General features: G+C 37.8%; 1 protein-coding gene across 1 annotated transcript in view; it reads right to left on the reverse strand.

Annotated features, from left to right (window-relative positions):
* The window catches only part of PTPN4 (protein tyrosine phosphatase, non-receptor type 4 (megakaryocyte)), a 68,098-nt gene that overhangs the window by 27,383 nt on the left and 24,816 nt on the right, over positions 1-15,899 (reverse strand). Inside the window, exons 10-12 of the mRNA XM_010135782.1 lie at positions 15,588-15,651; positions 8,042-8,214; positions 4,130-4,198 (exon numbers count right to left, since the gene is read on the reverse strand). Coding sequence (XP_010134084.1) covers positions 4,130-4,198; positions 8,042-8,214; positions 15,588-15,651 — 306 coding nt within the window. The remainder of the gene's footprint in view (positions 1-4,129; positions 4,199-8,041; positions 8,215-15,587; positions 15,652-15,899) is intronic.

The raw sequence follows: 15,899 nt of genomic DNA on the forward strand, positions 1-15,899 counted from the left end.
TCTTCCCTATCAAAACCAGTGTTAAGAAAACTCACCTTTTATTGTGGATAGGGTCTGATCTGTCAGAAATAATATCTTACTACCATGACAAACAGCTGCAGCAATGATCAGAAAGGTTTGTTTCAATTATTTTATTAATAGCTCTAACCTCAGAGTCCCACCCACTCGTGTTTGTTGCCTCCACTTCCTGTCTTCACAGAAATTTCAAAGAAAAAATTACCACACTGCAGCACCAAACTTCTCAGTGCTGTGGCTTTTTGAGACTAGTTCTCCTGTCAACACTTCTAAACCTAATGATGTTGGTTTTTTATTAACTTTTAAGATATGTTGTGAAATATTCCTGCAAATTTCTCCTGTATCATTAATTCTTCACAATACTTAAATAACCTCATTCCAGAGTACAGCTGAGGGGATGGGAGGAGGGAAATAAGCTGTAAAAAACTTTTGAAATGTTTTTATAAACTCTGAAATTCTAAACTCTGCATTTGTCTGCTCAGTTTAGATGCTTCTATTGAACCCCAGCACAGGACACTGCTACTTAACAGAGTAAACTATTTCCAGGTTTCATTTTTGGTCTATCTGCAAAAACATTCCTAAAAAAGTTGGAATAAGTCCTATCTATCTGAGTAGAGACAGAGACCAAAAACTTAACCCGCCCCCAAAAATCAAGAACAGTCTTATAAACTGTGATACTACGTCAAATAAATAAAAAAGAAAAACTCCAATGAGTAGCAGGTATGATTCTATATAAAGTGACTAAAAAAAACCCCAACAAGACACACACCTTATTAGCTCTGCTGCAGTACACAAAAACTTTAGAAGTCAGAATTTGTTCTGCATCCCACAACTGAAGAACTAAATTCTCACAGAAGCAAGGAAAGAAAGAGGGTATTGTTTGGGAATACAGTTGGGAATCTTTTAAATCATTTGTCTGTCTGAAAAAGAAATACAATCTGGAGCCTTAGCCTTGCTTTGTATTTTGACAAGAAGTAGATGGAATGCACTTCTTGGCAAACCTGGCAACTACAGCTTCAGACTGAGAGACTGAAACCGTATACAAATCTGCAGAGACTCCACAAGTGACATACGCAGTTCAGAGCAACGGAGGAGTTACTTCATTAACCTGAATAAACGCGTGGTTGAGGCAAGACTGGATTTTTGGAAACAGAGGCTGCAGCTTAATGTTAGGGAGTTGGCAAACACAAACGGCTGTCTGAGATACCCACTAGCTATCGCACAACGCGCATGAACTCTCAGCTCCAGCACACACTATCAGAACTGGACAGAACTTGAATATTTTGCAGGGACCAAGACAGAACAGTGCTCTGTAAGAAATCCCTCAATTCATGACTTGACTGAAATTTTTTCACTTTTATTATCTACTTTAACTTTTATTATGGTCCTGTGAATTCTTACAAATTTCTGGGGTCATCAATATCCTGCAACAAATAAGGCCAAGATGAGAGCTGTAATGAAGATGAAAAAAACCCAAAAATTCTATTAACAACTGTAGCAACAGTCTTCTAAATGCTGACATTAGGGCTGCATGAAGATTAAGAAAATAACATCTACAAAATGTATCAAATTTATTACAGACTGTCTCCTTCACAGTAATAGGTCCTATTTTTAAAAATTAATTTTTAAATGTTTATATGATTTGGGAAAAAAAATGAATGCCACTTCAACTAATACTAGAGTAAAAACCTGAGGACAAACAGCTAAGCCTACTAATTGCAGGTTGCTTGTTTTATTTGAATAGCTGTTCAGAAATTTTATTTCCACATCTCGTGTTCTGTATCCGTGTTCCGCTCAGTGTGCAAAGGCTAGATGATCATTACTTGTGACAATCATAATTTCCCAACTTATAACAAACAGAGCATTCAAATAACATCTCAATGTAACTAGCAATGTTATTTGTTTACAATTAAATTATTCAAAAGTTTGTTTAGACATTATTAGCTCAAATAAAGCAGTTTCTAATTAAATGTTGATGAGAAAATAGAATGTAAATCTCCATAGCTCTAGAAAAAACTGAAAACTTTTTTTTCAACTGATATTGAATAAACCTTCTGATGTGGTAATAATGAAAGCAACAGTAATTATTTAGATTTTTTTGTGTGTCCACTCAATTCTCAAAGACCAGACTGTAATACTAGCATGGTCCTGGTTTCACAACAAAAGGCAACCAATATCTAGCAGAATTTGCAAAAGCAACCAGAACAAGTCTGCTGCTTTACAGCTAAAAAGCTGCTCAACACCATGACGACTTAGAGAAAGACACACTGAGAAAGAGAAAGGCGGGTTCCAGGAACAAAAACCCCATTATACCTGTAAAACCTTAAAAAACAAAACTGATCCTCCATACGAATACAAAAGGGCTAATATCTACTCAGTATTTCAACTTCAAACATAAACGTTTAGAAGACAATTAAAGCTATTTTAAGTTTTTTCACCCTTGAAAATGCTAAAAGTCTTTAAAATTGAAAGCGTGTTAAGTGCACACTGTGACAGAGAGGACAGAGGAAGAAACTATTAAAAGCCTTTTGAGGGATATTTGTTGTATTACACCATTAATTTCAGTTCCCTGACATACACAGACATGCCTCAGACATTTATCAGTCATCAATGTTACTGAACAACTCAAATGGTGAGGCTAAATGCTGTATTCCTTAATCTAAAAGCAACAGTGGAAAACAGAATTACTGAGATTAGAAGAGCCAAATATTTTATGAACTAAAAAAAACCTAAACCCAAAGATTTGAGAAAATGAGAGCAATTACATCCACGACTTTCAATTTTATCCAGAGTATATATTACAAAATACAAATGACTCCAGCACCACTTGTCAGTTTTGACTCAAAGGGAAGAGTGCCATCTGCTGAATAAGAGTTTCTAAAATGATAAATTTACAACTCAAACTGAAGTATTGGCTATCCTCCACCCTACTTACTTGTGGGGAATTGCCAAGCTCAGAGTGCAACAAAAAACCCAGTTTTTAACTGATTCACAGCTGTCATTTAAATAAATTAAACTTAGCTGTCACAGTGTTAAGTCATCTGAGTACTAAAAAAGTGGCCCCAAGTAAAAATATAACCAGGCTCTCAAAGTAAATTAAATAAAAATAACTCTACAGCACACAGAACTAATTGGTCTTATAAAAACCTACTTGATGAACAAACACGTCACAGCACTTCTGCCCTCAAATCCTTCTAATATGGAGCTGGGTATCTACAGCGTGCCCAGCTAAAAACTCAAATAATATTATATTGAACAGGGTGAATGAAGAAGGCAGGGGCAGGGGCAGCAAGTCAGGACAGAATTCTCCAGTGCTGTTTGCAGGTACTTAAGGTACTTGCTGGGCTTGTTACTGAAAGTCTGCAAGCATAAATTTGAACTCTAGAGTTCCTTAAGAGCTAACTATGCTAAAAGAGATTCCCCATCTCAGTAAAAGCATAAGAAAAAAAAAAAAAAAGAGCACAGAGCATCCTCCCTGCTCATAAGGATTCTTTCTATTAATGATCAGAGCAGGCTGCCAAATGGATGCAGCAGCTGTTTTACTTTTGAATCCTGTATCATCATTTCTGAATGAAGAACGAAACCTATGCCTTGACTTGTGATGACTTTTCTTGTCATCACTAAAACACTCGCTCCCAGCCAAATTTTTCGTAGCAAAACACCTCACTGGAAACAGACTGACAAAACTGTTCTCTCCAAGTCAGAAATGCACAGTACCTTACTCTAAAGGAATCACGTGCGTACAGTTGTGGGCTGTTAGCAGGGTTAAAACTTCTCCAGTAACTAAATATTTTAATGGAATAGTTAAAGCAACCATTTTTTGCAATAAAGACAGCACAAAGAGGAAGGCAATTCTGAATTCTGAAAATATATAAAGAATATCCTTATTAACTTTTTTGTCATAGGATTACCCCCCGCCAATTTCTGGCTGCCCAAAAGAGACACCCTCCCATATCAAAATTAATCTCCTTAGTACAGTTAATTCCAGCAGTAAGAATTGACAACAGTTGCTCTTTATTTTACATTTTTGCAAACAGAAAACAATGATCCCATAACATCCTAAAAAGATAAAATCAGAAGACTTACTTATCCTGTACAAATGTAAACTGCTTACCTTGCAAACACCCTGTCTTTGTTTGCTCTTTCTTTACCATACTGCACAGACTGGACCTCTGTTCTCCCACTGCAAAACAAAACACCACCAAACCACTAAATGACACAATCTCAGGTTAACAATTGCTTGCTTAAAATTGAACCATCTCAACAAAAAACTCCTAAATTCTATTTTCAGTTACACTCAAGCAACTGCTCTAGCTTCAGCATGGTGCAACTTTAGATAGCATTTGGATGTCAGTCTTCTTTCCCATTAAGAGTCTAACTGTAACAAAGACCTATTAATTTTAGGTACAACATAAAACCTTTCTCTTCTCTTCCTTTTTCTTCTTACCCAAAGCAATGAGAAAGCTCTGATTGAAACTTTGGATAAGCACTATAATCTTCCCTGTTAGAGTCACAGCCAGAAGTTACAGCATCTCCTCCATACTCCTCCTAAACCATTCCCTGAATAGCTTATAACTTAGCTGCTACTTAATTCAGCAATATATCATGAAGAAATTAGATAAGCATATCAGGATTGTGTTCTTCTACACCACTTGTCTAAACCAAGATTAGAACTTGGAACTTGCTGACTTTTCATGAGACCAGATGGCTTGTGTCAAATCAAAGATCCTTTATAATATTTCATAATTCCTTTTTAAAAAAAATACAATTTTTTTTTTTAGCGTCTACCAACAGTTAAGAATTGGTGGTAAGATACCAACAAAACTCCTCTTGCAGCCACTTCTCCATTTACAAATTCATACCAAGGTATGGAGTCAGACGACACATGTCCTAAAAGGATACTTCAAACTCTGCTCTTTTCTGTTCCTCACAGGCACACTTACACTAGGAAATCAAAGAATAATTAGCTATTTTCACATGCATATTACAGAACTACTGGATGAGTGAAGGCTGGAGAAATGGGCCAGTTGGACTCTCACAAAATTCAGTGAAGGGAAATGAAAAGATCCACACAGGGGAGGAATAATGCCAGGCACAAGCTGAGGGCTAGCCTGGCTGGAAAGCACGTTTACTCAGCACTGGTGAGACCACATCCGCAGCAATGTGTTGAGTTCTAGGGTGCCCCAAGTCAAGCAAAGGGCTATGAAGACAATTAAGGGTCTGGAGCATCTGATGTATAAGGAGCGGCTGAGAGATATGGGACTTTTCAGTCTCAAGAGGACCAAATGAGTGCATATAAATGCCTGAAGGGGGAAGCTAAAAAAGAGAGCCAGACTCTTCTCAAGGGAGCCCAGAGACACGACAACAGGCAACAGGCACAAATTGTCATGAGAGACATCCTACTTAAATGGAGGAGGGAAAAAACACTATAAAAAAAAAAGTTTTTCCACTGTGAAGGTGGATCAGGTTGCTCAGAGATGGTGCAGAGTCTCCACCCTTAGAGATGTTCAAAACTTGGCTGGACACAGTCCTAGGTAACCTGCTACAGCGGACCCTGCTTGAACAGGGCCTTGGACTAGACAGGTGTCCAGAGCTGCCTACCAACCTCTGCCATGCTGCCATTTAAAGAAATCTCTCTTTTCAAACCTGCCACCTGCCAACTTCCCGGGATTATCCATTTGTAACTCTGACAAACAGTAAGCCATCTATATTTATATTCCCCTATTTCTTTCCAAAAATTCTAGCATTAAATTTGCCTTTATCTAACTGCTCCTAATAATTGATTTAATGTTTTCAGAGAACTACACAGCCCCAAGACATCAATAGCTTATTTATAATTGATGTTCCTCCTCTTTTGTCTCCCTGTGTGGATCATTTTGCATTTTTGGACACTGAATTTGACCGACCATTTTATTGCCTAGTCATCCCTCACTGTGACTTCAAGCCACCAAAACTTTCTACAGTCAACTTCAGCTTTTACTACAAACCCCTGTATCGCTTCTGTGGTAACTTCCCTTTGTTATGAAGAAGGGATCCGCTTGTTTCCCGTCTTGTTAAAGCAGTTGCTAATAATACAGCAAAACTCACACTTCAGCAGTTTAAATTCTCTAACGAGTATTTGGTTAGAAATACTATTAGAACCACTTTGAAAATCCAAGGACAGTGCACTGAAGTCAGATTTTTGGATCAGTAGTCTTCTTGATCCCTCCTGGAAGTTTTTTTTTTTTTTTTTTTTGAAAACACCACCTCGCTTTAGAATTTGCTGCATTAGAATCTTTTAGTCCAACAGAAATAATAGATTGCATAACACATTTAATAATTCAACAATTTCATGTCTCTAATTTCTTTCGGAACTGGAGACAATTCTGTCTGACCTTGGCAGTTTAGTATATTAGTTTGTCTTAATCATAGAAATGTTTGCTAGAAGTCTCCAGTCCAATCTCCTGCTAACACTAGGTCATGTCTGGCCATGGCTTTGTCTAGCAAAGTTTTGAAAGCCTCCAAAACCAGAGATGCCACAACTTCTTTCGGCAACTTGCTCTTAATGCGCTACCTTCCTAGAAAAACAAAAAACTATAAACTTTTCCTAACATCCAGCTATAATCTCCAAGGTGAATTCTGTGGCTGTTGACCCTTGTTCTATCACCTGCCAGTACCAGCACAAGTTTGGCTCCTATCACTTCTGAAATCACCCTTCAGTAGCCTTAGGTTTGATAATAACTTCCCCTTAGCTTCCTCTTCACCAGATTAAACAAGCCCAGTGCCCTTAACCTCTCTCCCCGTGTGCCATGTTACCACCTAGTATGCTGCCTCTAAACAATCTCTCAAACAACTTCAAGGAATTCTAGCCTTCTGGCTGCTTCATTGACTTTAATGGCAGTCTTCATTTTTATGCAGTTTCCGTTTTTGTCTTAGATTAACATAAGCTGAATGTCATCAAAGAGTTATTCTCTAACAGTAACCACAATGATTCAATTCCAAATCTTTACAGAAGTGAAAAAGCCTCCTCAATTTCACTAGAGCAACTTTGAACCAAGCCTCAAACACCATTCAGAGTCATGGAATGTTGTTTCTCAAATGGGTTCTGTGAATGCTGGTCAAAAAATCAGATGGTATAAAACTTAGCCACTTAATTACTTTCCTCTTTATACATATATGCAACTCACGAGTGTAACGGAATAGTCTGATGTTGTGTTTTCTAGCTTTTCATCACCTTCCCTTCGTATGTCATAGACCCCATTGCCATTCTAGGTGGACGATTAGTAATAGTTCCATCATATTCTACTTTAGGCATGATTTAAACCATCAGCACTCTGCATTACTTGCAGAGACAGTTAACTCAGTTTCCTTAATATAACACTTTAAAAAACAACTCCACCTACTCCATCATTAGAACAGAAATTATACTTAAGGATTACAGTTATTCCATGGTCATTCTTTGCACCTTCAAGCTTTATGTCAAGTTCACCCTTAAAAGTTACAGACTTAATTTCATCCCTATTTTCTAAACTTCTGGGTTTGGTGCAGAACATGCGTGTCTTTTGCCTTCACCTAGTTGCCTATTTGTATGCATCTAACTTAAATTGACTTTACATGTACAAGCTTCTTTTCATCGATTTCTACTTGACCTTTTCTTAGATCTGTTTTGTTGCTGTTGCTGCTGCTGCACGCAAGATCTGAATCCACCAGTTTTCAAAAACACCAGGCCAAAGACTTTGAAGTTCTGAGACATTTTTAAGATAAACATAACTCAGCAGGTAAGCAGGTGAAGAAATGCAGCCTGTAAGATAATCTCAGAGTACTAGCTCACTAACATCCACTAAAAATATAATAATATTTCCGAGATACCCTAGAAAATTACTGACATTTGAAACTTTAGCCAGCAGTAGAGGGGAACAGTTGCACAATTCAAGAGCTACTTGAATTATAGCACCTTTTAACACAGATTCTAAATAATTCCCTACGTTTATTGATGAGTTTCTTGTTCTCTTACGTTCTTTCCCATGTATTTCAAATCAGCACTTACCAGTAACGGAACTTGGAACCCAAAGTGAAATAATGTGCAAAAAAGTTCTTCTGAGGGGGGAGCGGTCTGTCCAAACGGAAGAATGTGTGATGTTCAACACAGGCTTTCCACAAATTCTTACAGGCTCGATAATTCACCATATTGAATCCCAGTAAAGTTTCTCTAGATTCGTGCTAAAAATAAAGATAAAAAATTATTTCAGATAAATATTATTATTCCCAGTTACTTTTAAAATTAAGATACCGTTACTTTTCTTTTAAAATTATGCTTTGAAGTGGTTGTCTAAGTTCTCATTAACTTTATGTTATTATAAAACCTTTTAAAATACCTCTAAGTTTTCTTTAAAGGAATTTTAAGTGAGTCTGCTCAAATGTTGAACAGTCTGTTTAGTGATACCGAAACAAGTCTAGATGAGAAGAAAACCTCCCAAAAGGTAGGACCCAAACTACATTAAAAATTTTCCGTGATTTGAGAACTCAAAGACAACATGCCTCCCTGTTTCAAGATTACTACAGCTAAGACGAGGAACTGTGATGCACATGCACCAGAGACTGGAAACAGGTATTGATCAAGAGCAACTGATGTGCCTCTTTCTAAATGATTAATTAGGCTCCTGCTAAAGGAAAGAAGCAAAACTGCAAAGCAAGCTAAGCTATTCTGCCTGTTGAGGGAGCTTGATTACAACCTTTGTAGGTCAGAAAACATCATCAGCTCTCTTTCTCTTCACAGTACTAAATCCTCCCCAAAATTTAGCACATCTTAAGTTTTCACTTAGCAGTACACTTCCTTTCCAAGTTAAAATTTGCTGGCCTGCTCATCTTTAGATCTGCTGAGATACCAGGACATAAACCTATCAACGCTTCTCCCAATGTTGTTATTTGGGAAGTTATCACGACTAACGGCTAAGAACATTGTCAACCACATGATGAGTTCATGGTAAAAATGAAATGGAGTTTAAAAGTAAACAGCAAATTCTCAGTATCTAATGATTAAATCCTTCTCTATAAATTGAAGAGAGATGGATTTGACAGGTGGACCATCTGGTGGATAAGGAATTGGTTAGATGATCACATGCAGAGGGTAGTAGTCAACGGCTTGATATCCAGATGGAGCTTGGTAGCATCCCTCAGGGGTCTGTCTGTACTGAGACCAGTGCTGTTTTATATCTTCATCAATGACACAGACAGTGGGATCCAGTGCACCCTCCACAGGTTTGCAGATGACACCAAGCTCAGTGGTGCAGTTGACACGTCTGAGGGATGGGATGCCTTCCAGAGGGGCCTGGACAAGCTCAAGAAGTGAGCCCATGTGAACCTCATGAGGTTCAAAAAGGCCAAGTGCAAGGTCCTACACCTGGGTGGGGGCAATTCTCAGTAGTACCAATGCAGGCTGGGGGATGATGGGGTTGGGAGCAGCCCTGTGGAAAAGGACTTGGGGGTACCGGTGGATGAAGGGCTGGACATGAGCTGACAGTGTGTGCTTGCAGCCCAGGAAGCCAACTGTATACAGGCCTGCATCAAAAGAAGCATGGCCAGCAGGTTGCGGGAGGCGATTCTGCTGCTCTACTCTGCTCTAGTGAGACCTCACCTGGAGTACTGTGTCCAGCTCCGGAGCCCTCAGCCCAAGAAGGACATGGACCTGTTGGAGCGAGTACAGAGGAGGGCCACAAAAACGATCAGACGGATGGAGCACCTCTGCTACGAGGACAGGCTGAGAGTGTTGGGCTTGTTCAGCCTGGAGAAGAGAGGTTAAGGGAGACCTTAGTGTGGCCTTCCAGTACTTAAAGAGGGCTTATAAAAAAGACAGGGACAGTCTTTTTAGGAAGGCCAGGACAAGGGACGATGGATTTAAACTAAAAGAGGGGAGATTTAAACTAGATATAAGGAAGAAGTTTTTTACACTGAGGGTGGTGAAACGCTGGCACAGGTTGCCCAGAGAGGTGGTAGATGCCCCAGCCCTGGAAACCTTCAAGGTCAGGTTGGATGGGGCTCTGGGCAGCCTGCTCTAGTTGAAGATGTCTCAGCTCGCGGCAGCGGGGGGTCAGTCTAGATGGCATTTAAAGGTTCCTTCCAACCCAAACCATTCTAAGATTCTGAATTCCAGAAATTATATGCAAGAAACTAAAACCTAATTATTTTACTTCAACTGACAAAAATTAACTGACATATCTTTCTTATTAATTTCCAAGAATTGCCAACTTTTTCCTGTATTTTCTAGACTTTCAACAGAAGTACTTAAAAATTAAAACAAGGTAACAGAAATTAAGTCCATTACCTATTCAGTTAAAAAAAAAAAAAAAATGCTTTCTCAACAATGTAAATGTACAATAATATGAACAAGACACATTACTGTTCTGCAAGAAACCAACTATGTAACATTATGGACTGCCTTATCTGGATCCTTTAAAGGACAAACCAGCTAAGATTTTAGATTCCAACAAAAAGTTTTCATAATGTAGCAAAATTGTAGTATGTCATCCTTTTATGCTGTTAGAAAGAAAACATGACAAGTTATGGGCTGATGATCGAGCATTTTCACGTCATTCAAAGCATTAGAATTATGGGTTGGGGGTGGGGAGGAATCCTGCCACTTCCCTTAGCTTGTATTCCAGGGAACAAGCTGATCTGATTCTCATGCCACCATCTGATCACTAGATCAGGCATGAAGCATGAAGGAGGAGCTGGTATTGTAGGATGAGAAGGAGCTGCAGCTATATCAGCTTAATTGTAATGCGAAACAGCACTTTCACAGGAACTTGGTGTGTTAGAGCTTTAAAGGTACCTTAACAATAGTTCTATTCATAGCTTTTAAGGCTTTCATCCCAGTGCAGACAGAACTGATTCTCAAACCCTACCCCTCATCTCAATTACAGCTAGGAATCAATCTTTAAGGTAAAGAAGAATATGTAACATTGGCTCCTAAGTGCATGCATCCTTTTCCCACCCACTCTTGCAGGTTTTGTAATATCCAAATGTAAGTTAGGCACTTGAAATTGATCTTTGCTAATGATTCTGGGGTGCAAGCCCTGGTCCTACTGCTGTCTGAGAGCTGAATTGAGAATAAGATTGCCTCTGTTTCCCCTGAAAATAGTAGGCTTGAATCAATATGGGCTCAGCATAAGATCTCAAGACAATGTTTATAATGTCCACGGTACTTCAGCGAAAAGCACATGAAATACCAGGATGGTTATAATACTGCAGCCTATGAGAATGTTTTTATAGCACAAGGCTTCAGGAAGATGCTGAACGCTCTCTGCTAGGACAAAACCACAGTTATTTCAGAGTTTTAGCTCTGTTGAGGCAGTGTTAGAAGACTACCTCAGGGAGTCACAGTTGGATTAAACTCTGAAATTACTACCTTACTAATTATGTCCATGGTTCCTATTAGAGAGAGGAAGACAGTCTGCATGCTGCAGAGGGAAAAAAGAGTGAAGCAACTGGAGTGTTATACCAGTGATGAGGCTTAGAGCTCAAGCATGAAACTACAGGTAAGCCATATACCACCATGTAAGTTAATTTAAATCATAACCTTACAAATGTACACCATGTGGCAGGCTAGCTACAGAATCCAAGAAGAAACACTGGTGGCATAGGGAAAAGTGAAGTCTAAGTCATGGTTGTCATTCCTTTTTTTTCTTTTAATGGGACAAAAACGTAAGGAAGTAGAATGGATATTGGTGCTCCTCTCACATGCAACAGCTCCGATCTTGAATGTTCACCTCGGGTGGGGACATTCATTCAAACCCACCTTCACCTGATTTGCAACAGTGACTTCAGATCAGGCTACTCAGGAGAGAAACTGGGTTGAGAAAGATATTCTCTGGTAAGTCTCTTTCACTTTGCCTAAACAAAGAAAAATCCCAGAACAAAGGAAAATTCCCTACCCCCATCTCAGAGAGACAAAAAGGCTTGTGCTTTATAAGCAGCAGATGCTCAGGGACTCAAGATACTCCACAAATCGTGGACAGAAGTCCCATGGAAGCTTAAATGCGACACAGATTGTACCAACAGTATCTGCTCTTCATGCAAAAACGCAACGGCAGAAACTGCAACAGGATTAGGTAACAATCAACTAGGCACCTAATGAATGCCAGCATTACTTAACATCAAGCATGTACTTGGGCAGATCAGCCCATATATCATCTTGTGATTCTAGTGCTTTCTAGTTCTTTCTAAAAGTCAGTAAGAAGAAAAAATGCAAAACTCAAATTTCAGATACATAATCTGTAACTAAAAACACAGTAGTAATTTTGGCTACTCACTGAAACCAGGTCTTGGTCATGGACCATAAGCCTATGGTATTGTTTTGTTACAGACTCAAGAAATTTTTCAGTGGACATCTCAGCTCTAAAAGAGCAGAAGAATATGCTGAACAGCTTATTTGGCTGTCAGTGAACCAAGACCACTAAAATATGCCATACAGCATTAAGACTTTGATGCTGACTATTGATATCACAACAGCCAAGGGTGCAACTAGCTAAAACCAGAGAAGCTTAGGGAAACGTAGAAAAACGAAACGACTGAATTATTTGCAAACAGCTTTGAAGCATGTAAGAGAAACAGCACACGGAACAGGCAGAAGAAAAAAAAATATAGTGAAAAATTCTACCATTAATTTACAGCTAGCTCAGGGGCTTCTAATGTCGGACAAAGAAATCATACATATAACTTCCTTTTCCCCCCACAAAATCATAAACAAACAATGGAAAGAAAATCTACTCCAGTGGATGCATGTTCCAGCTATATAATTATATACAATATAAAACCAGCTTCCATTCAAGATTATATTATGCTACCAGGGGAAAATGACTTTGACATTAAACTACTTCATCTGACTTCCTTTAAATGATTTATTTAAACACAGATATTATCTATTAAAACTAGGCAAATAATGCTTTATGTTAATGCCTCTAAGCAATGCCAAGTCAGGGAATAAATTTAATAGGTGATTAAAAGATAAGGCACTTGCACTTTTGAGGACAGTTGCAATTAAGAGCTCTCAACACTCATTAACCATATTTGAAAAATACCTGTTTAGGACTATTTAAAAGTACATGTAGCCCAGTTTGGCAAAAATAAAAACACTGGAAAATTCTTTCCCAAGTCCACTAATTTAATATCCTAGAGCATCTCAGGTTTGCATCCTAATAAATATGATTACTCAGCTGTGCAATTTGTTGTATATTTACACACAACTTTGAAACACATCATTAGCATACCAGGAATGCATTTTCACTGCTGTATCATTAATCAGTGCTTTCAGAAGTACACTTAAAGCACTAGACCAGAGATACTTTACATACCAAATGCGCAATCACTTAGTCACTTCACCTAGTTTCTGCTGCCTAAAAAGAGCCATGTAGGCTCCCTTTATTGTTAATGGGAGTGAAAGCAAAAGTAAGCTTATACCATCAGAGAACAACCTCATCCATCCTAAAAGGTACTTCAAAGTTTTGCCTTTTTGCATGTGTCTGTTTACTACAGGGCAAGTCTAATGATTAGCTTTGGATAGCTAAATTATGAAACAGGATATACATTCTTTTAAGGGAAGCTGACTATAGGTGAGATCAATCTTATCTGACAAGTCTACTCAGGGAAAGTAACCCTGGAAATAAAAATTTCAATGTTAGGTTTGATTAAAAAATTAGTTTAAGTGTGCCTTCTTTGGAAGACAAATTTAAGCTTTGATCTTAAGATATTCGTGACTTGGAATGAATTAAGTTCTTGTTATCAGTTTTCATCTGATACAGAGTTTAAAGAAAAACAGTATGAGACTTCTTAATTTGTTGGCTTGAATAAGATGTCTCAGAAGAGAAATCGCATTAGCTACACATACTACATTCCGGTGCAAATAATATGCAGAGTAATAAAAAGCAACAGAAAAAAGAAGATGACAAAACTATCTTTATATTACCTACAGTTACATGCAGAAATTTTTTTTTCTGCAGAAAATAGAGAAAAAACTCAAATGCAGTACTCAGTCTGATTTTATATCTAGGTATCTCATTCTTCAAGGTTCTGAACTCTGCTTACTACAGCCTTTTTCTCAAGTTCTCTTTTAGAAAACAACTGCAGTTCATAATTTCTGAATCCCAAATAAAACCTAAAATTCTCATCTCAGATATAAATAGAACATTCCTGCAACTGTAATGAAAGTTACATACACCTCTGGGCTGTCAGCTATCAGTCTGCCTTTGAGAACTAGCCAAAAGCTCCTGAACAGTATTAATACATACCTGGGTCACCACACACCTTTTTGTATCTTTACCATTTTCCTGATCAGGTTACGTGATGTTTGCTCATGTTGACAGATACTCCCATTTATTTCATGTAATAGCCAAAGTTCATTTCCTTCTATGCACAGTGACTCTGAAACCCTCTAACTTGTTATTCTAATTCTGAACCGATAGCTACTCATGCCTCTCCCAGCACACAGGTTTAACTTCTCTTGTTAACTAATACATGTGCATGTCCGCATGTAGTCAGGCAGTTCCATTTGTGAAAAAAGCAAACTTCTGGACCTCATTTTAAAGGATCTGTCTTTAAGATAAAGCACCTGACTCTCGTTTTCACTTCTAGTCAGCAGCCATCAGCTTGACCTGACGTTACAGATCAGGCCTCCTTATATTTTTCTTGTTTAACCATATTGTCTCTAAATCTGGAATAGTCCTATAGTACTCACGATGCATTTCTGCTTAGAATCCATCTTTTTTATCTAGTCAATAACTGCATTTCAGGTCTTCCAAATCCTTTCAGTGTAAGAATTGCACAAAACCTTTTAACTAATTTGATGAGTTAATTACATAGTCATATTTTTAATTAATTCCTCCATCTTTCCCCAGTGATACATCTGTGATGGATTTAGACTAATCTCTTGGAGGTGTGGAACAATCCATTTCTTGCTGAATTAAACTCACAGTGGTCCCGTGGTGATTCACAGGGTAGCAAACACACATCAGAAGCAGCGAAACATAGTCACTCTTCTCAGAAAGCTTCAACTTTTTCCCCAACAAATTAAGAAGTATAAAAAATTACTATGTTATTTAAAACTGCAAAGGCACTCTCATACCTTCTGTTAAAATATAAGCAACAAAGCCAACTTGTACTACTAAATCTGAGCAATACAAAACAGCATGTTCTAACCAAACATTTACTTACAAGCACACATACAACTGAGGCAGCATTAAACATTGCCTTTAATTTTAATTTGGTTTCTTCTGAAATTTAACTTCAATATTGTTTTACTTTCATCCTTTTCAACATTTGTCTTATCTAAGCAAGTTACATTTCCTGAATACAAATGTAAAACTAAACATATCCAAAATGTAAGGCAAATCAAATGAAAATAATATAAATACTATAAATACTTATAAAGTATTGTAATGGCCCATCTGAGAACTGAAATAGCCAGAATGTTGGTGAAACTGGACTTTTAATTGCAGATAAAAGGCAAGAATCAACACAGTATGTCAGTACAATACAGACATGCAGTATGGAGAAATGTCATTGCTTTCATTTTTTGAGATGACACTTAAGACAGTACTCACCAATTCTTTCCTAAGTTGAATAAAAAACTGTTTGCACTTAAAAGAAATTTTTACAATCTTCAACCTAAATGAAAAATAAAACCATAATATTTAAACACTAAGTAATCATAGTTAAAGGCTTAAATACACCTACTGAAAATACACTTTCTAGAGAGAACAGATTTAATTTCATTTACATAGACAAAAAAGAGATCTCAAAGATTATATAAAATAGATTGCAAAATTTGAAATTAATGAGCTATATACTTATCTATGAAATTCACTTGATTCCGTACTAACCCCAAGGCAGTTGCTAATTTCCCAGGTCTGAAG

This window comes from Buceros rhinoceros, unplaced genomic scaffold (genome assembly GCF_000710305.1).
Source record: "Buceros rhinoceros silvestris isolate BGI_N320 unplaced genomic scaffold, ASM71030v1 scaffold2795, whole genome shotgun sequence".
Classification (NCBI taxonomy): domain Eukaryota; kingdom Metazoa; phylum Chordata; class Aves; order Bucerotiformes; family Bucerotidae; genus Buceros; species Buceros rhinoceros.